The sequence below is a fragment of the Nothobranchius furzeri genome, chromosome 12, assembly GCF_043380555.1.
Source record: "Nothobranchius furzeri strain GRZ-AD chromosome 12, NfurGRZ-RIMD1, whole genome shotgun sequence".
NCBI classification, from domain to species: Eukaryota; Metazoa; Chordata; class Actinopteri; order Cyprinodontiformes; family Nothobranchiidae; genus Nothobranchius; species Nothobranchius furzeri.
The window spans coordinates 15,271,451-15,288,284 of NC_091752.1; the positions used below are offsets into that span (position 1 = coordinate 15,271,451).

Here is a 16,834-nt window from a genome sequence, read left to right on the forward strand (position 1 = left end):
TACCTTTCTACCAAACATAAAAGCAACAGCGGTCTATAATGTCCATTTTTGTCCTGTCACAATTTTTTTTAAACCTTAGTTTGTTTCCCAGCTTAAATATTCAGTCTCCAACAGCCTCTGCGCCTTAAAGCTACAATCCGAGTAGTTCTTTCAGCAATTATGTCAGATTTGATTTTTTATCCATAAAAGTGAAGCCTTACCCTGTACTGTGATATAATGTAGGCCTTATGTCTTTTTTGTTTTGTTTTGTTTTGTTTGCAGGTAGGGCTGCAACAACGAATCGATAAATTCGATGAAAATCGATTACTAAAAGCGTTGGCAACGAATTGCGTCATCGATTCGTTGTGTTGCACAACTCTTCCAAAAGCCCCCCCCCCCCTCCCCTCCCGCCCGCCGTTGCGCGCAGACCAGAGAGCCGGCAGGTGTTTGGAAGAGGAACATGGCAGAAGCAGCGAGACCCAAAAAAAGTAAAAACTTCTAAAGTTTGGGAGCATTTTCAGTCAAATCAGGCGAAGACATCCGTTACCTGCAACGTTTGTAGGTCAGACTTAGCATGGCACGGGAGTACTACAGTGATGATGCAGCATCTTAAACGCAAGCATGTCAGAATCATCAGCGAGGAAGGAGAGAGCTCAGTGTCCGGGTAAGTTAAAAACTTTTCAAAAGTGATTCACCCAAGCCCAGGATTATCACACAGGCTAGACATGCCCTAAGCTCGTTAAAAAAAGTCTATAAAATCATAAGCGCGACGCTATTAGATAAGTGGGGGGGGGGGGACTCGCGCTGCTGCGAACCGGTTCCGCCATCACATTCCCGCAGAAACTGGTTGATCACACCGGGGCCAGACTACTAGCATGTGGCTTTACAGCCACAATGTCCTCAAAAGCGAAAACGCTTTTAAAAGGGAGGGAGGAGTCCTAACTGTTGCTGCAGGCGTGTTGTGTGAGAGAGAGTGCAGTTATATACTGGTTAATATATTTTTGGGTTCAGTTGCTTTCATGTGGCCTAATGTGAGTCTATTTGGGATCATTGGAATGATCAGCAGCATCTCTTGATTTGACTTTATGGCAGTTGCCCAGGGCATCATCGCAAGGAGGATGGCATTCATTTACTAGGGCTGCAACAAACGATTATTTGGATAATCGATTAATCAGATGGGGTCTCGACACGATTAATCGATTAATCGGATTACATAGGGACATTTTTAAAAACTGCTAGGGAAATGTTATTTTTCTCCTTCCTTCACTTTATTAAACACAACATTATTAGAAAACAGTTCAATAGCAGAAAAACAACATGCCATCACCTAAATTGTCTTATAAGGTATATAGACAGACACCCTAAGCTACACCTATCTGTGACCTAAAATGCTTGGTCCAATTAAACAGCTTAAAGAGCAAGTCAACCCCTACCAGAGTCTAACTCTACTCGCGCTTCATGTTTGAAAAATGCAACACATGCTGTTGCCTGGCAGACCGAGAGGGTGGAGCCGCTAACAAATACACACAGACTCAGGCTCACGACAGCATTGTGACATCATAATGTACCAGTTTACATCATAGCATACTTCTTAGCCAATAGCGGTGGCAGATTTAAATTAAAATACAGTGCAGAGTTTTTACCTGACAACGGCACAACACTGCCAGTTTTAGGCAGAATATTTAAATTTTAACTAAGATGCACTGAAGTGCCAAATTATTGACGACACGTGTCTGCAGCACGATTAGACACTCGTTTATTTTGTTTATCAGCAAAAAAAAGTTTATTTGGGGGTGACTTGCTCTTTAAGGGCAATTCTCATCTGTTTTGTTTGATCTCATCTGTAGACATTTATTATAATTGGGGATGTCAAACAACTAATTTTTAAATGTAATTAAACATAGGCTGTGAATTAATCAAAATTGATCACTATTTCCACAAATGACTGAAAAATACCAAATAAAACAAAAGTAAATGAATGCCATCCTCCTTGCGATGATGCCCTGGGCAACTGCCATAAAGTCACATCAAGAAATGCTGCTGATCATTCCAATGATCCCAAATAGACTCACATTAGGCCACATGAAAGCAACTGAATCCAAAAATATATTAACCAGTATATAACTGCACTCTCACACAACACGCCTGCAGCAACAGTTAGGACTCCTCCCTCCCTTTTAAAAGCGTTTTCGCTTCTGAGGACATTGTGGTTGTAAAGCCACATGCTAGTAGTCTGGCCCCGGTGTGATCAACCAGTTTCTGCGGGAATGTGACGGCGGAACCGGTTCGCAGCGGCGCGAGTCCACCCCCCACCCCCACCCCCCCGCATATCTAATAGCGTCGCGCTTACAATTTTATAGACTTTTTTTAACGAGCTTAGGGCATGTCTAGCCTGTGTAATAATCCGGGGCTTGGGTAAATCACTTTTGAAAAGTTTTTAACTTACCCGGATGCAGAGCTCTCTCCTTCCTCGCTGATGATTCTGACATGCTTGCGTTTAAGACGCTGCATCATCACCGTAGTATCCCTGTGCCATGCTAAGTCTGACCTACAAACGTTGCATGTCTTCGCCTGATTTAACTGAAAATGCTCCCAAACTTTAGAAGTTTTTACTTTTTTTGGGGTCTCGCTGCTTCTGCCATGTTCCTCTTTTACAAACACCTGCCAGCTCTCCACCGGTCTGCGCGCAACGGCGGGCGGGAGGGGAGGGGGCTTTTGGAAGAGTTGTGCAACACAACGAATCGATGACGCAATTCGTTGCCAACGCTTTTAGTAATCGATTTTCATCGAATTTATCGATTCGTTGTTGCAGCCCTATCATTTACTTTTGTTTTATTTGGTATTTTTTCAGTCATTTTTGGAAATAGTGATTAATTTTGATTAATTCACAGCCTATGTTTAATTACATTGAAAAATTTGTTGTTTGACATCCCCAATTATAATAAATGTCTACAGATGAGATCAAACAAAACAGATGAGAATTGCCCTTAAAGAGCAAGTCACCCCCAAATAAACTTTTTTTGCTGATAAACTAAATAAACGAGTGTCTAATCGTGCTGCAGACACGTGTCGTCAATAATTTGGCACTTCAGTGCATCTTAGTTAAAATTTAAATATTCTGCCTAAAACTGTCAGTGTTGTGCCGTTGTCAGGTAAAAACTCTGCACTGTATTTTAATTTAAATCTGCCACCGCTATTGGCTAAGAAGTATGCTATGATGTAAACTGGTACATTATGATGTCACAATGCTGTCGTGAGCCTAGGGCTGGGCGATATATCGATATTCTTTAAATATCGGTATAATTTTAAACAAGATATAAGATGACTTTATATCTTTATATCGATATAACTGGCCAAACTGCTATGCTAGCGATTAGCCGCTATGCTAGCGACATGTTGCTCCGTCTCTAAGCGGCTATTACGTGTATTCTCACAAGTTTGCTCAGTCTGAGAGCCTCTGGGTAAATGTGCTGCTCTAAACTTTGCATTTGGCCTCCTGGTTTTTAATTATTTGGGGACGTTCAATGCCAACGGAGTTCTGTTTTCCATCCTGCTTGTGCGGAGAGACTAGCCAAACCCCTCCCTCCCCTGTGTAATGAGGAAACGGCTACGGAAAGCCGGAGTGGCCAAATGACCTGAAACATATTGTAAGGGTTTGAATAGTAAACTATAGGGTTACCGTTTTATTTTGAAGGCGAACTCAACGGGTGAGAAATGTTGTTCCGGTTCCGGTTTTTCCGCTCTGGTTTGCTATGCTAGTAAATACTCCGTTACGAGTGATTCTGATGAGAAAGTTGAGTTTGTAAGGTGTGGGTTATGGCGACAGTAGCCCGAAAATAACACTCATAAAAGAGCAACCAGAGACTCTGAATCATTACAGTATAATTGCTGATATGAGCCAACACTGCTAACTAATAACTAACAACTAGTTAATAACTAGTTTTTCTAATTACTAATAACTCCATGGTGCTTGACCCATGTGATCTTCAGTAGATGCAATTACATCATCGTACATTTAGCTTAACATGATGGATTTTTTTTTCTCTGGACAAGACCTATACAATATGGGCCACCTCTAGATGAAATTTAAATAATTTTACATTAATTATAAATATATAATTAAAAAGTGCCTGTGGGACATTTGATACACCTCTGGCTCTCAACTGTGTGTGTGTGTGTGTGTGTGTGTGTGTGTGTGTGTGTGTGTGTGTGTGTGTGTGTGTGTGTGTGTGTGTGTGTGTGTGTGTGTGTGTGTGTGTGTGTGTGTGTGTGTGTGTGTGTGTGTGTGTGTGTTAGCAGACAGCTGTACCTGTGTTACTAAAGCTCAGACTGGTAGAGAATAGGTACTACGGTTAAAGTTTGACAAGAATCAATACATTTTTATGCATTTAACCTACTGATTTATGTATATAATTTCTCAAGAGCTTGAAGTGAGTTAACTTGTCAACAGTTTACAGGAGGAAAAATATCGAGATATATATCGTATATCGGAATTCAGCTTAAAGATATCGAGATATAAGTTTTGGTCCATATCGCCCAGCCCTACGTGAGCCTGAGTGTGTGTGTATTTGTTAGCGGCTCCGCCCTCTCGGTCTGCCAGGCAACAGCATGCAGAGGCGGTTTTACCATTAGGCATAGGTAGGCGGCCGCCTGGGGCCCCAATGTGTTGGGGGGGCCCCCTAGCCCTGGCCGCCGGCACCCCTCTGTTAATGCCACAATATTATTACCAACCTGTGGCCGCAGACGGGATTGGACATGCGCACTTCTCATTACCATAATTCCTGAACCGTTCAAGATATCATTAAAATTCCAAAAGTGCTGAAAAGATTAAAAATGGGGCTTTTCGTGCATATACAATACATTACGGTAGCCACTGGGATTCCCTGTCTTGAGCGCAACGAATCACAACACAGATTCAGAGACGTGCTGAGTTAGTCATCCAAAATGCTCCGTTTTATAACTTTTGAATGGCTGATCAGATCCAGGAAATTCCAACGGTTCCCTAAAAGTACATAAAAGCAGCTTTCCAACGATCTATAGCATGAAGCAATCAGAGTTAGGGAAAATATCGCTACGAGGAGAAATCCTGCTGTACAGCCTGATTGAAACGGAGCGCAGCGCCGCGGTGAAAGCGGATAACGGGATGGGGAAGCTAATTAGCATAAAAAGCCAGCATGAAATTATGGAAATGCCTCAGAGAAAATCAACACGATCTGTTAGGTGTCCCAGAAGGCTTATATCTGAAGACAGTGACCATGAAGAAAGACAGATCTCCGGTGAACCAGGATATGAACGTTTGTTCAGTCTTTATATTTTATTTTTTTATTTGAACAATCCTCAACTATTTGCTAATTGTAAGATTCAGCTTCATTCCACCATCATTTATCTTTTTACAATAGATAATTATTTTTGCTAAAACAAAAGTTTTTGGTATAGTAGTGCACGGTGTGCAAGAGAAGCACCCCATGGCAGTGGAGGACTCTGCCTGGAGCTGGAGAGAAACTGCTTCAAGGTCTACCACATCAAATAAAAACGTCTGAAAGTTTACAAAAATAAATGGTCTTAAAAACTGCTAAAAAAGATACCGGTTCAAACTTTTTTAAGAATAGATGCATTACAGTTCAAAGTTTTAATTGTTTGCCCAGTAATTTTGAAGTTCGTGTTCAGTAATAAATGCAAAAAATTCAAATCAATTTTTTGCTTTTTTCACTTTTAAGCTGATTTTTTAAAGGCTGTAATAGAAATAAATTCTAAATAGAAGAAGAAAATATCATTTCTATAGCACCTCAAGATAAAAATCATGAGGCGCTTCACATAAACAAAAAATATATATAAAAAGCATTTAGAAAATGTTTAAAAATATATTTAAAATGAGAAAAAAAATAGGCAATTGTTATTTAAAAGAAAAAATGTTAAGAAAGAAAGAGAGTGAATAGGAAAGAGGGAAATCAGTGGATCCTGAGGAAGGTGGAATAGGTGGGGAGAGCAGAATAAAGAGAGAGTGGTGAAGAAGGTCATACAAAAGCCAGCTTGAACAAGTGAGTCTTCAGCTGCTTTTTAAAGGAGACCACTGAGTCCACTGATCTCAGGCTCAGGGAGAGAGAGGTCCAGAGTCTGGGGGCCACAGCAGCAGATGATCTGTCACCTTTGGTCTTTTTCCTGGTGTGCTGCACAACCAGTAGGCTATGATCACTGGACCTCAGGGACCTGCTGGGGGTGTAGGGACTAAGAAGATCACCATTGTATGATGGTGCTTGTCCATGTAAGGCCCTATAGACCAGAACCAGGATCTTGAAATGAACCCTGAAGTTGACTGGCAGCCAGTGAAGCTGGAGGAGAAGTGGCTTCACGTTTCTTTTCATGAAATGTTGAAGTGGTTTGGAAATACAAACCATACACTAAAAGCTGAGGTTGTTCTGAAAAAAGGAGAAGAGTTACACACACTTTGCACTTTTTATTACAATTTTACAGCCATAAGATTAAAAAAATACCAGGCGGCCCTGTTATAATTATGGTCATAAGAGGGTTTTTAAGACAGCGATTGGAGTCATTCCACTCCAATCCAGTTGGTGGCGGTAATGCACCAAATTGTTGTTTGCCAAGTCCCATAAGACCACAAATAATAAGAAGAGAGGCGGGAGCGTTCGTAACAAACGCAAAGCGATAGTCAAAACATTAAGCATGACATGGAGTTATCCTAGTGGCTCCAAAAAGAGAAAGAAACAACTTGCTTCATAAAAGCTTTTATTTTCACTTCTGAAAGTGACGTCGTTTTTCGATGTAAACATCAAAAGGAAGCAGAAAAGGAAAGACAATGGAAAATGTTTAAAGGGAGGAAAACAGACCAAATGGAAAATAGAAAAAAAATAACTAAGGCTGAAGCACAGGAGCGCTGACAGGAAGAAGAAAGCAGAGCAAATATTGAAGGCACTCAAAGGGAGGGAAGTTCAGGAAAAAAAGAGGAGGACTAATAAAAAGGGAAAATAACTCATGTCAGAAGAGGGGAGTTTCGCAAATCCAGTTAAAGGTAAGATTGTCAAAAATTTAGTGTAAGAGGCCCCATGTCTGTGTTCGCCTTGGGCCCCCAAATTGCTAAATCTGCCCCTGACAGCATGTGTTGCATTTTTCAAACATGAAGTGGGAGTGGAGTTAGACTCTGGTAGGGGTTGACTTGCTCTTTAAGCTGTTTAACTTGGACCAAGCATTTTAGGTCACAGATAGGTGTAGCTTAGGGTCTCTGTCTATACACCTTATAATAATTTAGGTGATGGCATGTTGTTTTTCTGCTATTGAACTGTTTTCTAATAATGTTGTGTTTAATAAAGTGAAGGAAGGAGAGAAATAACGTTTCCCTAGCAGTTTTTAAAAATGTCCCTATGTAATCCGATTAATCGATTAATCGTGTCGAGACCCCATCCGATTCATCGATTATCCAAATAATCGTTTGTTGCAGCCCTATTTGCAGGATTGAAGTTGTGAGAATGGCTCAAAGGAATTCTTTGCAACATCTTCATATTTTTAAATCATTTTCTTGAGCCAGAATGTTCTGAAGCTACCATTTACAGTGTTAATGAAATACTACTCAGACCGCCACCACCCTCTGAGGCCAGAATACCGCACTTCAGAGTAGTGGGTTGGCCCCTGTCTGCTTTCATTACGCCTCCTACATGTTTTAGATCGTGAACACGGCTGATTTGTTTGATTAAGTGATGAATCACTCCTGTAGATCCTAATGAAGGCCGAAGAGACATTTCAGTTGTTAGATTAAGGTGTTAAAAAGACAAACGCACAGTGAGGAGAAGAGTTTCACTTTCGGTTAAACTCTAGGGGATGCTAAAAGCGAGCCAAAACTGTGTTTCCCTTTTAGGTGCAAGACTGGTCAGCCTAGATCAGTGTTTCCCAACCCTGGTCCTCAGGGCCCACTGTCCTGCATGTTTTCCATGTCTCTCCTTCAGCACACCTGATTTACATCGGCTCCTCAGGAGAAAATTAAGTGCTGCAGATGCCTGTTAAGCACTCAGTCATTTAGGTCAGGTGTGTGGTAGCAGGGAAATGCTGGACAGTGTGCTTTGAGGACTAGGGTTGGGAAACACTGGCCTAGAAGGTGCTGTCAGATAAAAAAAGGATCGTAGTGTTAAATGATCCACCGCTTAAAGTATGTGCACCTCAAAGCACAATACTCAATTCCACCAGTAGGTGACACTAACACTACGTAGAAATGGGAATATGTCCTGTTTTAGAACATTATAATCACAAAATGATAACAAACACATTTTACTGCAACAGCTGCATGTAGGATTTCAGTTCTATTTATATTAAATCAACAGTGAGTGTGTGAATGAAGGAGTAAGAGAGAGAAAAGGAGGTCCAGTATTTTATAACATGCTAGCTAGCTATTTCCTGTGGCTGGTGCGCTATTAGCCAGCACCACAGAGACGATAAATTCTGTGATGCTGATTGGCCAAAAATGTGTTCGTTCTCCGTAGAGACCGAATGGTCAGGTGTGCTTTTTCCAATGCCTCAGGATGATGGTATTGGTGAGTCTGTCAAGAGAAATTCACTGTTTAACGCATTCACTGCCAGCTGTTTCCTGATCAGAAACGCCCCAGCGTTGTTCAGCATTTTCAGTTTTTTTAAGAGTCACAGAACGTTGCGCGCTAGGTGATGTCAACTCCAAAACTAACAAAACAAAGCGGAGACTCACCTCATACATCAGGAAGAATCCGCGCGTTTCGAGCGTTATCCGTTCTTTCACAATCCATTGTTGAATTGTGATCAGCAGAAGCTTTTCCTGTTCGCACCTCACTTTTTTTACAGCAGCGGCCCAAAATGATCTCCTAACACATGGATTTTCCGCTTCCTGATCACGTGACGTGTGACATATGCGGATGAAGATCGTCTTCAGAGCTGGAGTGTTTGTTCACCCTGTGCGGGGGCTCGTTCCGACGCCCACACAGTAAAAAATGCAAATGACAACTTTAGTCGTCCCAACTGAAGCCTTGTGGTCATCTTTGTTGTTGTGTCATTAAAGGCAGTGACTTTAGTCATCAATGGCAGTGAATGAGTTAATGAGCGACAGCTGGTGAAAATGATTTAGATTGCATGTAATCTTAAATCATTAAATAAAGTGGACACATTTAGAGTGCATATATGATATCTAATGTATAGTTTTTTACTTTTCAGTGTTTATCTCCATTCCCTACAGGGAGGGCGGCACCCTAGCACCACCTATGGATGAGCTGCCACTGGTCACATTTGCTCAGTGGCAGGAGTTGCTCTTTCTCCCTGACTCAGGTGATGTTTTGTTTGCAGGAAGAAGACGGAGCGCAGCAAGAAGTTCTATCTGGACCTTCAGTCCAAAGAGCACGAAAAAACCATGATCAACCCGAAGCCTTGTGGTCATCTTTGTTGTTGTGTCATTAAAGGCTGTGAGCAGGTCAGAAAGTCACGTTGGAACATTATCTGTGTACTGTGTAAAACCGTTCTTGAAGTATTTTAACATTGGAAAAAATAAACAAGCGATGTATACGTTAGTTTCAAATGTCTGAAAACATATTTACAAAAGGTTTGCTCAGTTTAAGCACTATGTTATGTGGTTTTTGTGTTGTGGATTTTCTGTACCACCTATCCGTTAGCTGTTAATATTTAGTAGTAGAGTCCTGTGATAAGAGGGTGGTGGAAAACTTGATTAATCTTTGCACAGCAAATGGAGTTGGTGGTAGAGTTGATTACTTTAACTGTAAAAGTTTTTTTTTTTATCAATTCAATTTGTTGGATTAAAAGATAAGTTATTCATGTGTTTTTGAGCACTAACCCTAACCCATTAAAAATATTTAAAGTGTGACCTAACTCACAATTACTCTAAGAAACACATCGGCATAATGTTTGTATTTTCTAGAAAGGCTAAAATACTAAACTAGCGTCTGGTGGACACAAACCTTTTATTTGATGACTTATGTTAATTTCACATCACCTGTCTCATAATCCACACTCAGCAATACTCACAGGTACATATCTGATAAAATTATCTTCACATTATATTAAAATGGTATTTATTAGACCCTTGATGAATAAAAAATGATAAAAAACAAACATAACCTTGCGTGGCCTTTACTCATATATTTATATTTTTGTTTTTAGGAAGAGGCTGTGAGTTATTACACCAAGCTGGAGGCACAGTTAAAAGACGAGTACAGGAAGGAGAGAGAAAAGGTTAACAAGAAACCTTTGGGCATGGCCTTTGTCACCTTTCAAAACGAGACCATAACGGCCATGTAAGTTTACCCACTCATCAGGAAAAGCAACCGTGTGGCTGTGAGCTTGTCTGTTGCTTTTTGTCAACTGTAATGTCTTTTCTTCATAGAATTTTAAAAGACTTTAACGCTTGCAAGTGTCAAGGCTGTCACTGCCGACGCGAGCCCAAGAGCTCTCCGTTCAGCTCCAGGCTGCATACGCACAACTGGACCGTCGCCTACGCCCCTGATCCACAAAACGTCTACTGGTGAGAACACATTCTCAAAACAAAGGGAGTTTTTGCAGAACGAGATCCGTGCAGACATGGTATAGGTGGAGGAGGAGGAGTTAAACTTCCTCACCCTGGAAGCTTTTTATTTTAGCTCGCCAGCTGTTTCCATAGCAGCAGGCCATCCCACTGTCTCCATCTAACATCTGCATAACCCCTCTGTCCACAGGGAGCATCTTTCAGTGGTAGGAGTCTCGTGGTGGATCCGCTGCTTCATCATCAACTGTGTCCTCTTTCTTCTTCTTTTCTTCCTCACCACCCCGGCCATCATCATCTCCACCATGGACAAGTTCAACGTCACCAAACCAGTGGAGTACCTAAATGTTAGTGCTTTAATCAGTCTTGTGCTTTACTAGTGGTCAGCACTTCCCTCTGTGTTTTTACTTTTGATAAAAAAAAGGGTGGAACATTAATTAGTTGATGGTCATCAAAATGTTTTTCTTACACAAATGCCTTCATGTTCCAGAATCCGATCATTACCCAGTTCTTCCCCACCCTCCTATTGTGGTCCTTCTCCGCCTTACTTCCTACCATTGTCTATTACTCTGCTTTCTTCGAAGCCCACTGGACTCGGTACGGTTAATCACTCCAATCCAATATGAAGTTTTAAGAGCCTTCTGTGTGCTGCTTCATGTTTTATTTATTTCAGTTTGTCTTTTTCATACAGGTCAGGAGAAAACCGAACCACGATGCATAAATGTTACACTTTTTTGATCTTTATGGTCCTGTTGTTACCCTCCTTAGGACTCAGCAGGTCTTGCATGTTTTTTTTTATCTTCTCATGAATACAATAAAGTTTAATAAACACTAATTAGTTTTTGTAAAGGAAATTTAAAAATCACTTCGTATCTCGTCCTACTTTTTGCAGTTTGGACGTTTTCTTCCGGTGGCTGTTTGACAAAAAATTCTTGGCAGATGCAACGTTGAGATTTGAGTAAGTAGTTTAGGTTTATATAGAATTATTCTACATTTTATAGCATAGAATAAAAGTTACAGCTGTTAAATGTGTGTAGAAATACAATTCAAAGATACTTTATTAATTATTACTAATTTTTATAATTATAATTAATTTTCCAACTTTGGCACAAATATGTTAAAGTGTTGCAAGCATGTTTAACGAACTGAAGGTTAATTTACGATGACCCTGTTGTGTTCGTACTTGAACTGTTCCGCTCTGATCAGTACCTACACCGTATGGTAGCCTTTTCTCTAATTGTTTCCACTTTATTTTATTATTTTATCATGATTATATTTTTACTTCCTATATTTGCTTATCTCTTATTTTTATCTTTATTTTTTGCGCCAAGTACCGCAGCAATTTCCTAACGTGATTTCTCACACATATGGCAATAAAACCCGTCTGAAGATGTGGAACTTCTCATTTTAAAAAGACAATTTTAACTGATTGTACAGATCAGACAAATTACTTTTTAAAGGAATATTCTAATCAAAGTGCAGCTTTTATTTATTTATTCCTCAAACATAGCATGAAAGGCCGGTATTGCTAGCACAATAATGGATTACAACTAGCGACTTTCAGCTTTGCCAGAAATGTTTGTTTTACCTTATTTCCTCCTTTGTTTTAAAGGTATTTTCCATTTGATTCAGCTGACATTTGCAAAGCTGAAGTGTCTTTCTGTTTTAAGTCTGTTTTTTCCAGATTTTCGTAGCTGAACAACTAGGACAGTGAGATGGGTCAAATTTCACCAGTGTGTGACGAATTAATAGGACTTTATTACAGTTTTACCAGTTGAACTGTGCTTTCAAAAATGAGTACTTAAAACAAACATAACAAGGTTGCTTGTATCTAATAGATTTGATCTTCTCTATTCTTTACAGCTGTGTTTTCCTCCCAGACAATGGCGCTTTCTTTGTGAACTACGTGATTGCGTCTGCATTCATTGGTAATGCCAACGACCTGCTGAGGATTCCTGGTTTACTGATGTACATGATCCGTCTCTGTTTGGCTCGTTCCGCTGCTGAGCGGAAAAACGTTAAAAAGGTTGGTCTTGAACACAAATGAGGTACTGGTAACACTTTGGGAGTTTACATGGCTGCAACATTTAATCTCTGCTAGTCTTAGTCTACTAAGGACACTGAGTCCTACTGGGCCGTTTTTCGTGCTTCATTTGTCGAGGCGGCTGACCGGAGCTGTGGCTGTAGGGTCGTCGGTGCCTGTCATGGTGGCAACCCCCGAACCTGCTAGTGTACACTGGCGGTTTGGGATGCTGTCAAGCTGAAGAAAGAGTCCTATTGGGTCTTTTTAGTCTGTGGGACTCCAGAGGCAGCTGATAGGGACTGACGGTCCAAGCAGAATGCGGCTCGGTGGTCGCTGAGGCTAAAACTCGGGTGTGGGAGGAGTTCGGTGGGACCATGGAGCAAGACTTCCGTATAGCTTCGAGGAAATTCTGGTTACACTATCAGGCGTCTCAGGAAGTCAAAGCAGTGCGCTACCAACACTGGTTACAGTGTCCTGCTGACTTCTACTTGGTACGTTGTTGATCACTGGGCAGAATACTTGGAAGACATCAATCCCACCGGCACATCTTCCAATGAAGACGTGGAGTCTGGAGACTTTGGGTTGGACTCTCAATTCAATTCAAGTTTATTTATATAGCACCAAAAAGAGTCGTCTCAAGGACCTTCACACACTAAACATTCCAATACAGTTCAGTTCATTAAGCCAATCTCTTGGGCTGAAGCCGAAGCTCTTGATTTACCAGTCGATCTATGTTCCAACCCTCACTTATGGTCACAAGCTTTAGGTGGTGACTGAAAGAACGAGATTGCGGATACAAGTGGCCGAAATTAGTTTTATCCACAAGGTGGCTGGGCTCTCCCTTAAAATAGCGTGAGGAGCTCGGTCATCAGGGAGCGGCTTGGAGAAGATCCGCTGCCTCTCCACGTCGAGAGGAGCCAGTTGAGGGGGCTCGGGCATCTAGTCAAATAGAAAATAGATGGGGAAACGCTCGAGTCAGATAAAAAAAACACACAAATCTGTGTCGCACTAAAATAAGCATTCCTGGACTCACCCAGCGTAGCTCGCGACGGGGAAACCTGTTGATTTAACATCCAGGAAAGAGCAAAGTTCATGTTGGCTAGTAGAAACTAACCGTTAGCATTAGCAACTCCACAACATGGCAGAATTCCTTCAGGCTTGTTATTTATGAAGATCAGACGGCAACGATGCACAGCAAATGGAGTTGGTGGTAGAGTTGATGGTAGAGGCAAGATGTTTGGATAATGAGTAAAACTCCAAATCCTGCTGTTTTCTGCCCCCCACTTCTTCGGCTAACTACTTCCTGAAACAGGAGCGCCAGAGCTTTTTTCCATTTGAAAACAACTAATAGGGCATATATTAATTCATGCTCGAAACCACATAAAATGTATTGAAATAAAGGGCATATGCTCAGTTTACCAGCCAAAGGCATAAACACGTAACTAATGAAAGCAGGAGAGCTGTGTAACATTTCCATGTTGATACTTGTTCTGCTACCTCCTACAATTATCAAAAAAATAAGTGTAATAAAATATTATTTTGTGTCTCCTAAGCATCAAGCCTATGAGTTCCAGTTTGGAGCAGCTTATGCCTGGATGATGTGTGTCTTCACTGTGGTTATGACCTACAGCATTACTTGTCCCATCATCGTCCCTTTCGGTGAGTGTTGCCTTTTAATGCTAGGTCAGCCTCTTTCACATCAAGATAGAGTGCTGATTAAACAGTGGCAGGACTGTCATGGCGAGGGCGAGCAACATGCGGTGGTTCTGTTCTTTATCCAGAAGCTTATCAACGCCACTAATTGGGTTAGTGATCCTGATCTTTCTTCCCTGTTCAGGCCTGATGTATATGCTACTCAAGCACCTAGCAGACAGATACAACATGTACTACGCCTATCTGCCGTCCAAACTGGATAAGAAAATCCATGTTGGAGCTGTCAACCAAGTGGTGGCCGCTCCTATTCTGTGTCTGTTTTGGCTTCTTTTCTTTTCAACACTTCGTTCTGGTAAGGAAACAGCTCCACCTGCTGGACATGCTGTTGTAGTTGACATGCCCCAACAAATGTATACACCCTTTTTTTGTTTTGTTCTTTGAAAAAGGAATAATGAAGTTTTTTGTTTCTTGTAGGCATTTCTGGTGCAACATCCGTGTTTACCTTTGTGGTTTTGATCATCACCATCATCATTTGCCTCTCTCATGTCTGCTTTGGACATTTTAAGTATTTAAGTGCCCACAACTACAAGGTTACAACTTTTTAAACAGCAACACCTTCCTGAAGTTACCTTTAGACCAGAAATACATGCAGCTGCTTATGTTGATTGTCTTGTTTTCTACACCAGATCGACACTCAGGATGTGGATGGGATGGAGAGTGGACCCTCTGCATGCTCTTTAGCTGCCAGCAAAGTAACTGTATGTAATTCATCATTGAATGAAAAGAGGAAAAAACATTGTGCAAAACATAGTTAAACACCAAAAAGTGTCGACAGGAATATCAAAAGTTTCATTCTGTCTAACTACAGCAATTTAATGAGAGGACCATGGAGAGCTGAAGCGTGATGCAAGATGTTTTTAGTGACCAGAAGAAGTGCTGTTTTTTACAGCGCTCTGAGACAACAAAACCTTGTGAATTACGTTGTTGTGGGGGGGATTTCCGCCAGGTTTTTGGTGGGAGTTTAGTAGCTGATATTAAACCAGCACAAGCAGGTTAGAAGATATTAGTGTCTTCTAATTTTACTATTGCTGGTTGTTTTGTACGATGTCTGTTGATGTAATTTCCTACTCGGTCACAATCGGCACGAGTTAAACCAAAAGTTCTGCTCAGCTACTCTACCGGGCCTCTCCCGAGTACCTACCCCTGTTATGGTACTCCGTTGGTTCCTGGAAATGTCCCGGAAAATGGCCATTCTGCCAGGCCAGTAGAGTGGAGACACGTGCATGCCGGGAAGTTTCGGTAAAATTACCCTAAAGTTCCGGTAGTAGAAACACAGCTATGGACGTATCCATCTTTGCTCACGACCAGGAAAGGCTGTTGTTAGACCAGGAGAAATCAGAGCATGTCTCAGCTAAAAGAAGCTAACCGTTAGCATTAGCAATTCCCCAAAATGTCAGAACTCTTTCAGGCTTTTATCCGTGGAGATGAAACATCAAAATTGCAGTGTGAACAGAGGCAGTGGAAGAGTAGGGTTAGCCAATCAGAGGTTAAATGTTTGCTTATTAAATACTAATGAGTAAGATTTGTAAGTTTAACGATTTTCGTCCCCCGCACCCTCCTCTGGCTAAATTATACTTCCTGAAACAGGAGTGCCAGAGCTATTTTTCCACAGAGAACCACTCGCAAGGCATTCATTTCTACACAAAATGTATAGAAAAAACAAGTGTAGGCCTGCTTTCATGTTGAAAATAATATTTTAGGAACCGTTTTTGGTAAAGAACTTGTTCCAAACTTATCTTCTGACCTTTTTTATTCTCTCCTACAGCAAATGTACATCGCCCAAGTACTTCAGGACCCAAATTCGGAGGAGGCTGGCTCAGGCAGCGGTGAGGACGATGGCCAGGGGTCATCGCAGGACGAGGAAATAATCAATGTTGAGAACGGCATGAACTTCCAGTCTGGTGAGGACAGCCTCATCGATAATGAGGTGCGACACTGAGACTACCTGGGACAGGAAGACAAGTTAACTCGATGAATGCACTGATTGTGCAAAATTAACGTGGAACTGAACCAACGGTCCACCAAAGCATCTCAACCTCTTAAGGGACCTCACCCTAACTAACATAAGCACACTGTCTACTAAGGATTAAAAGGATTTTCTCTTAAGGACGTCATCTTCATAGTTTTTCATCAAGCAGCAGATGTGGAGCAGGGAGAAACTACTGGCTGTACACTGATGAAAAACACCCCAAATACTGCACATAGACCAATGCAAGCAGACGCCATTGCACAAACGAAGATGGCTGTTGTTGCCCTTTCTGTGAGAGGAGAGAAGTTCTCTGTTTCCTTAACTTCATTGCACTTGAATGAAAGAATCAGTAAGCTTGAGTTTTACTACGGTACGGCAGTATGGCGAACAGAATCAAAAGATGGAGAAATTCTTCCCATAATGCTTTGCTAGCATCTCTGTCTGCAATGGGTGCTTCCCTTGAACAAGAAGCTTATAGAAAATGAGAGCAAGAGATTGTATGTCCGTTGATAGCTTAGTTAGTGCAGATGCAATGTTCTTCAATGGTTCTTCCAATTTACAAACCTTTAACTAGAAAAAAAACTTTTGCTACTAACACTCCTGAGAGCTTCGACTCTGAACATGTAAAACTAGATTTGTGTAATAACCTGTT

The 16,834-nt window shown here is 41.2% G+C and overlaps 1 protein-coding gene across 4 annotated transcripts in view; it reads left to right on the forward strand.

Moving 5' to 3' along the window:
- The window catches only part of tmem63ba (transmembrane protein 63Ba), a 34,381-nt gene extending 18,101 nt beyond the window's left edge, over positions 1-16,280 (forward strand). For all 4 annotated transcript variants that reach the window (XM_054749990.2, XM_015944146.3, XM_015944147.3 and 1 more), the window contains 13 exons: positions 9,292-9,415; positions 10,120-10,253; positions 10,343-10,480; positions 10,671-10,824; positions 10,968-11,074; positions 11,169-11,255; positions 11,370-11,435; positions 12,341-12,503; positions 14,054-14,159; positions 14,338-14,505; positions 14,628-14,743; positions 14,840-14,911; positions 15,979-16,280. In XM_054749990.2, the coding sequence (XP_054605965.2) occupies positions 9,292-9,415; positions 10,120-10,253; positions 10,343-10,480; positions 10,671-10,824; positions 10,968-11,074; positions 11,169-11,255; positions 11,370-11,435; positions 12,341-12,503; positions 14,054-14,159; positions 14,338-14,505; positions 14,628-14,743; positions 14,840-14,911; positions 15,979-16,152 (1,609 nt within the window). In that variant the 3' untranslated portion in view covers positions 16,153-16,280. The remainder of the gene's footprint in view (positions 1-9,291; positions 9,416-10,119; positions 10,254-10,342; positions 10,481-10,670; positions 10,825-10,967; positions 11,075-11,168; positions 11,256-11,369; positions 11,436-12,340; positions 12,504-14,053; positions 14,160-14,337; positions 14,506-14,627; positions 14,744-14,839; positions 14,912-15,978) is intronic.
- Positions 16,281-16,834: the final 554 nt, after the last annotated feature.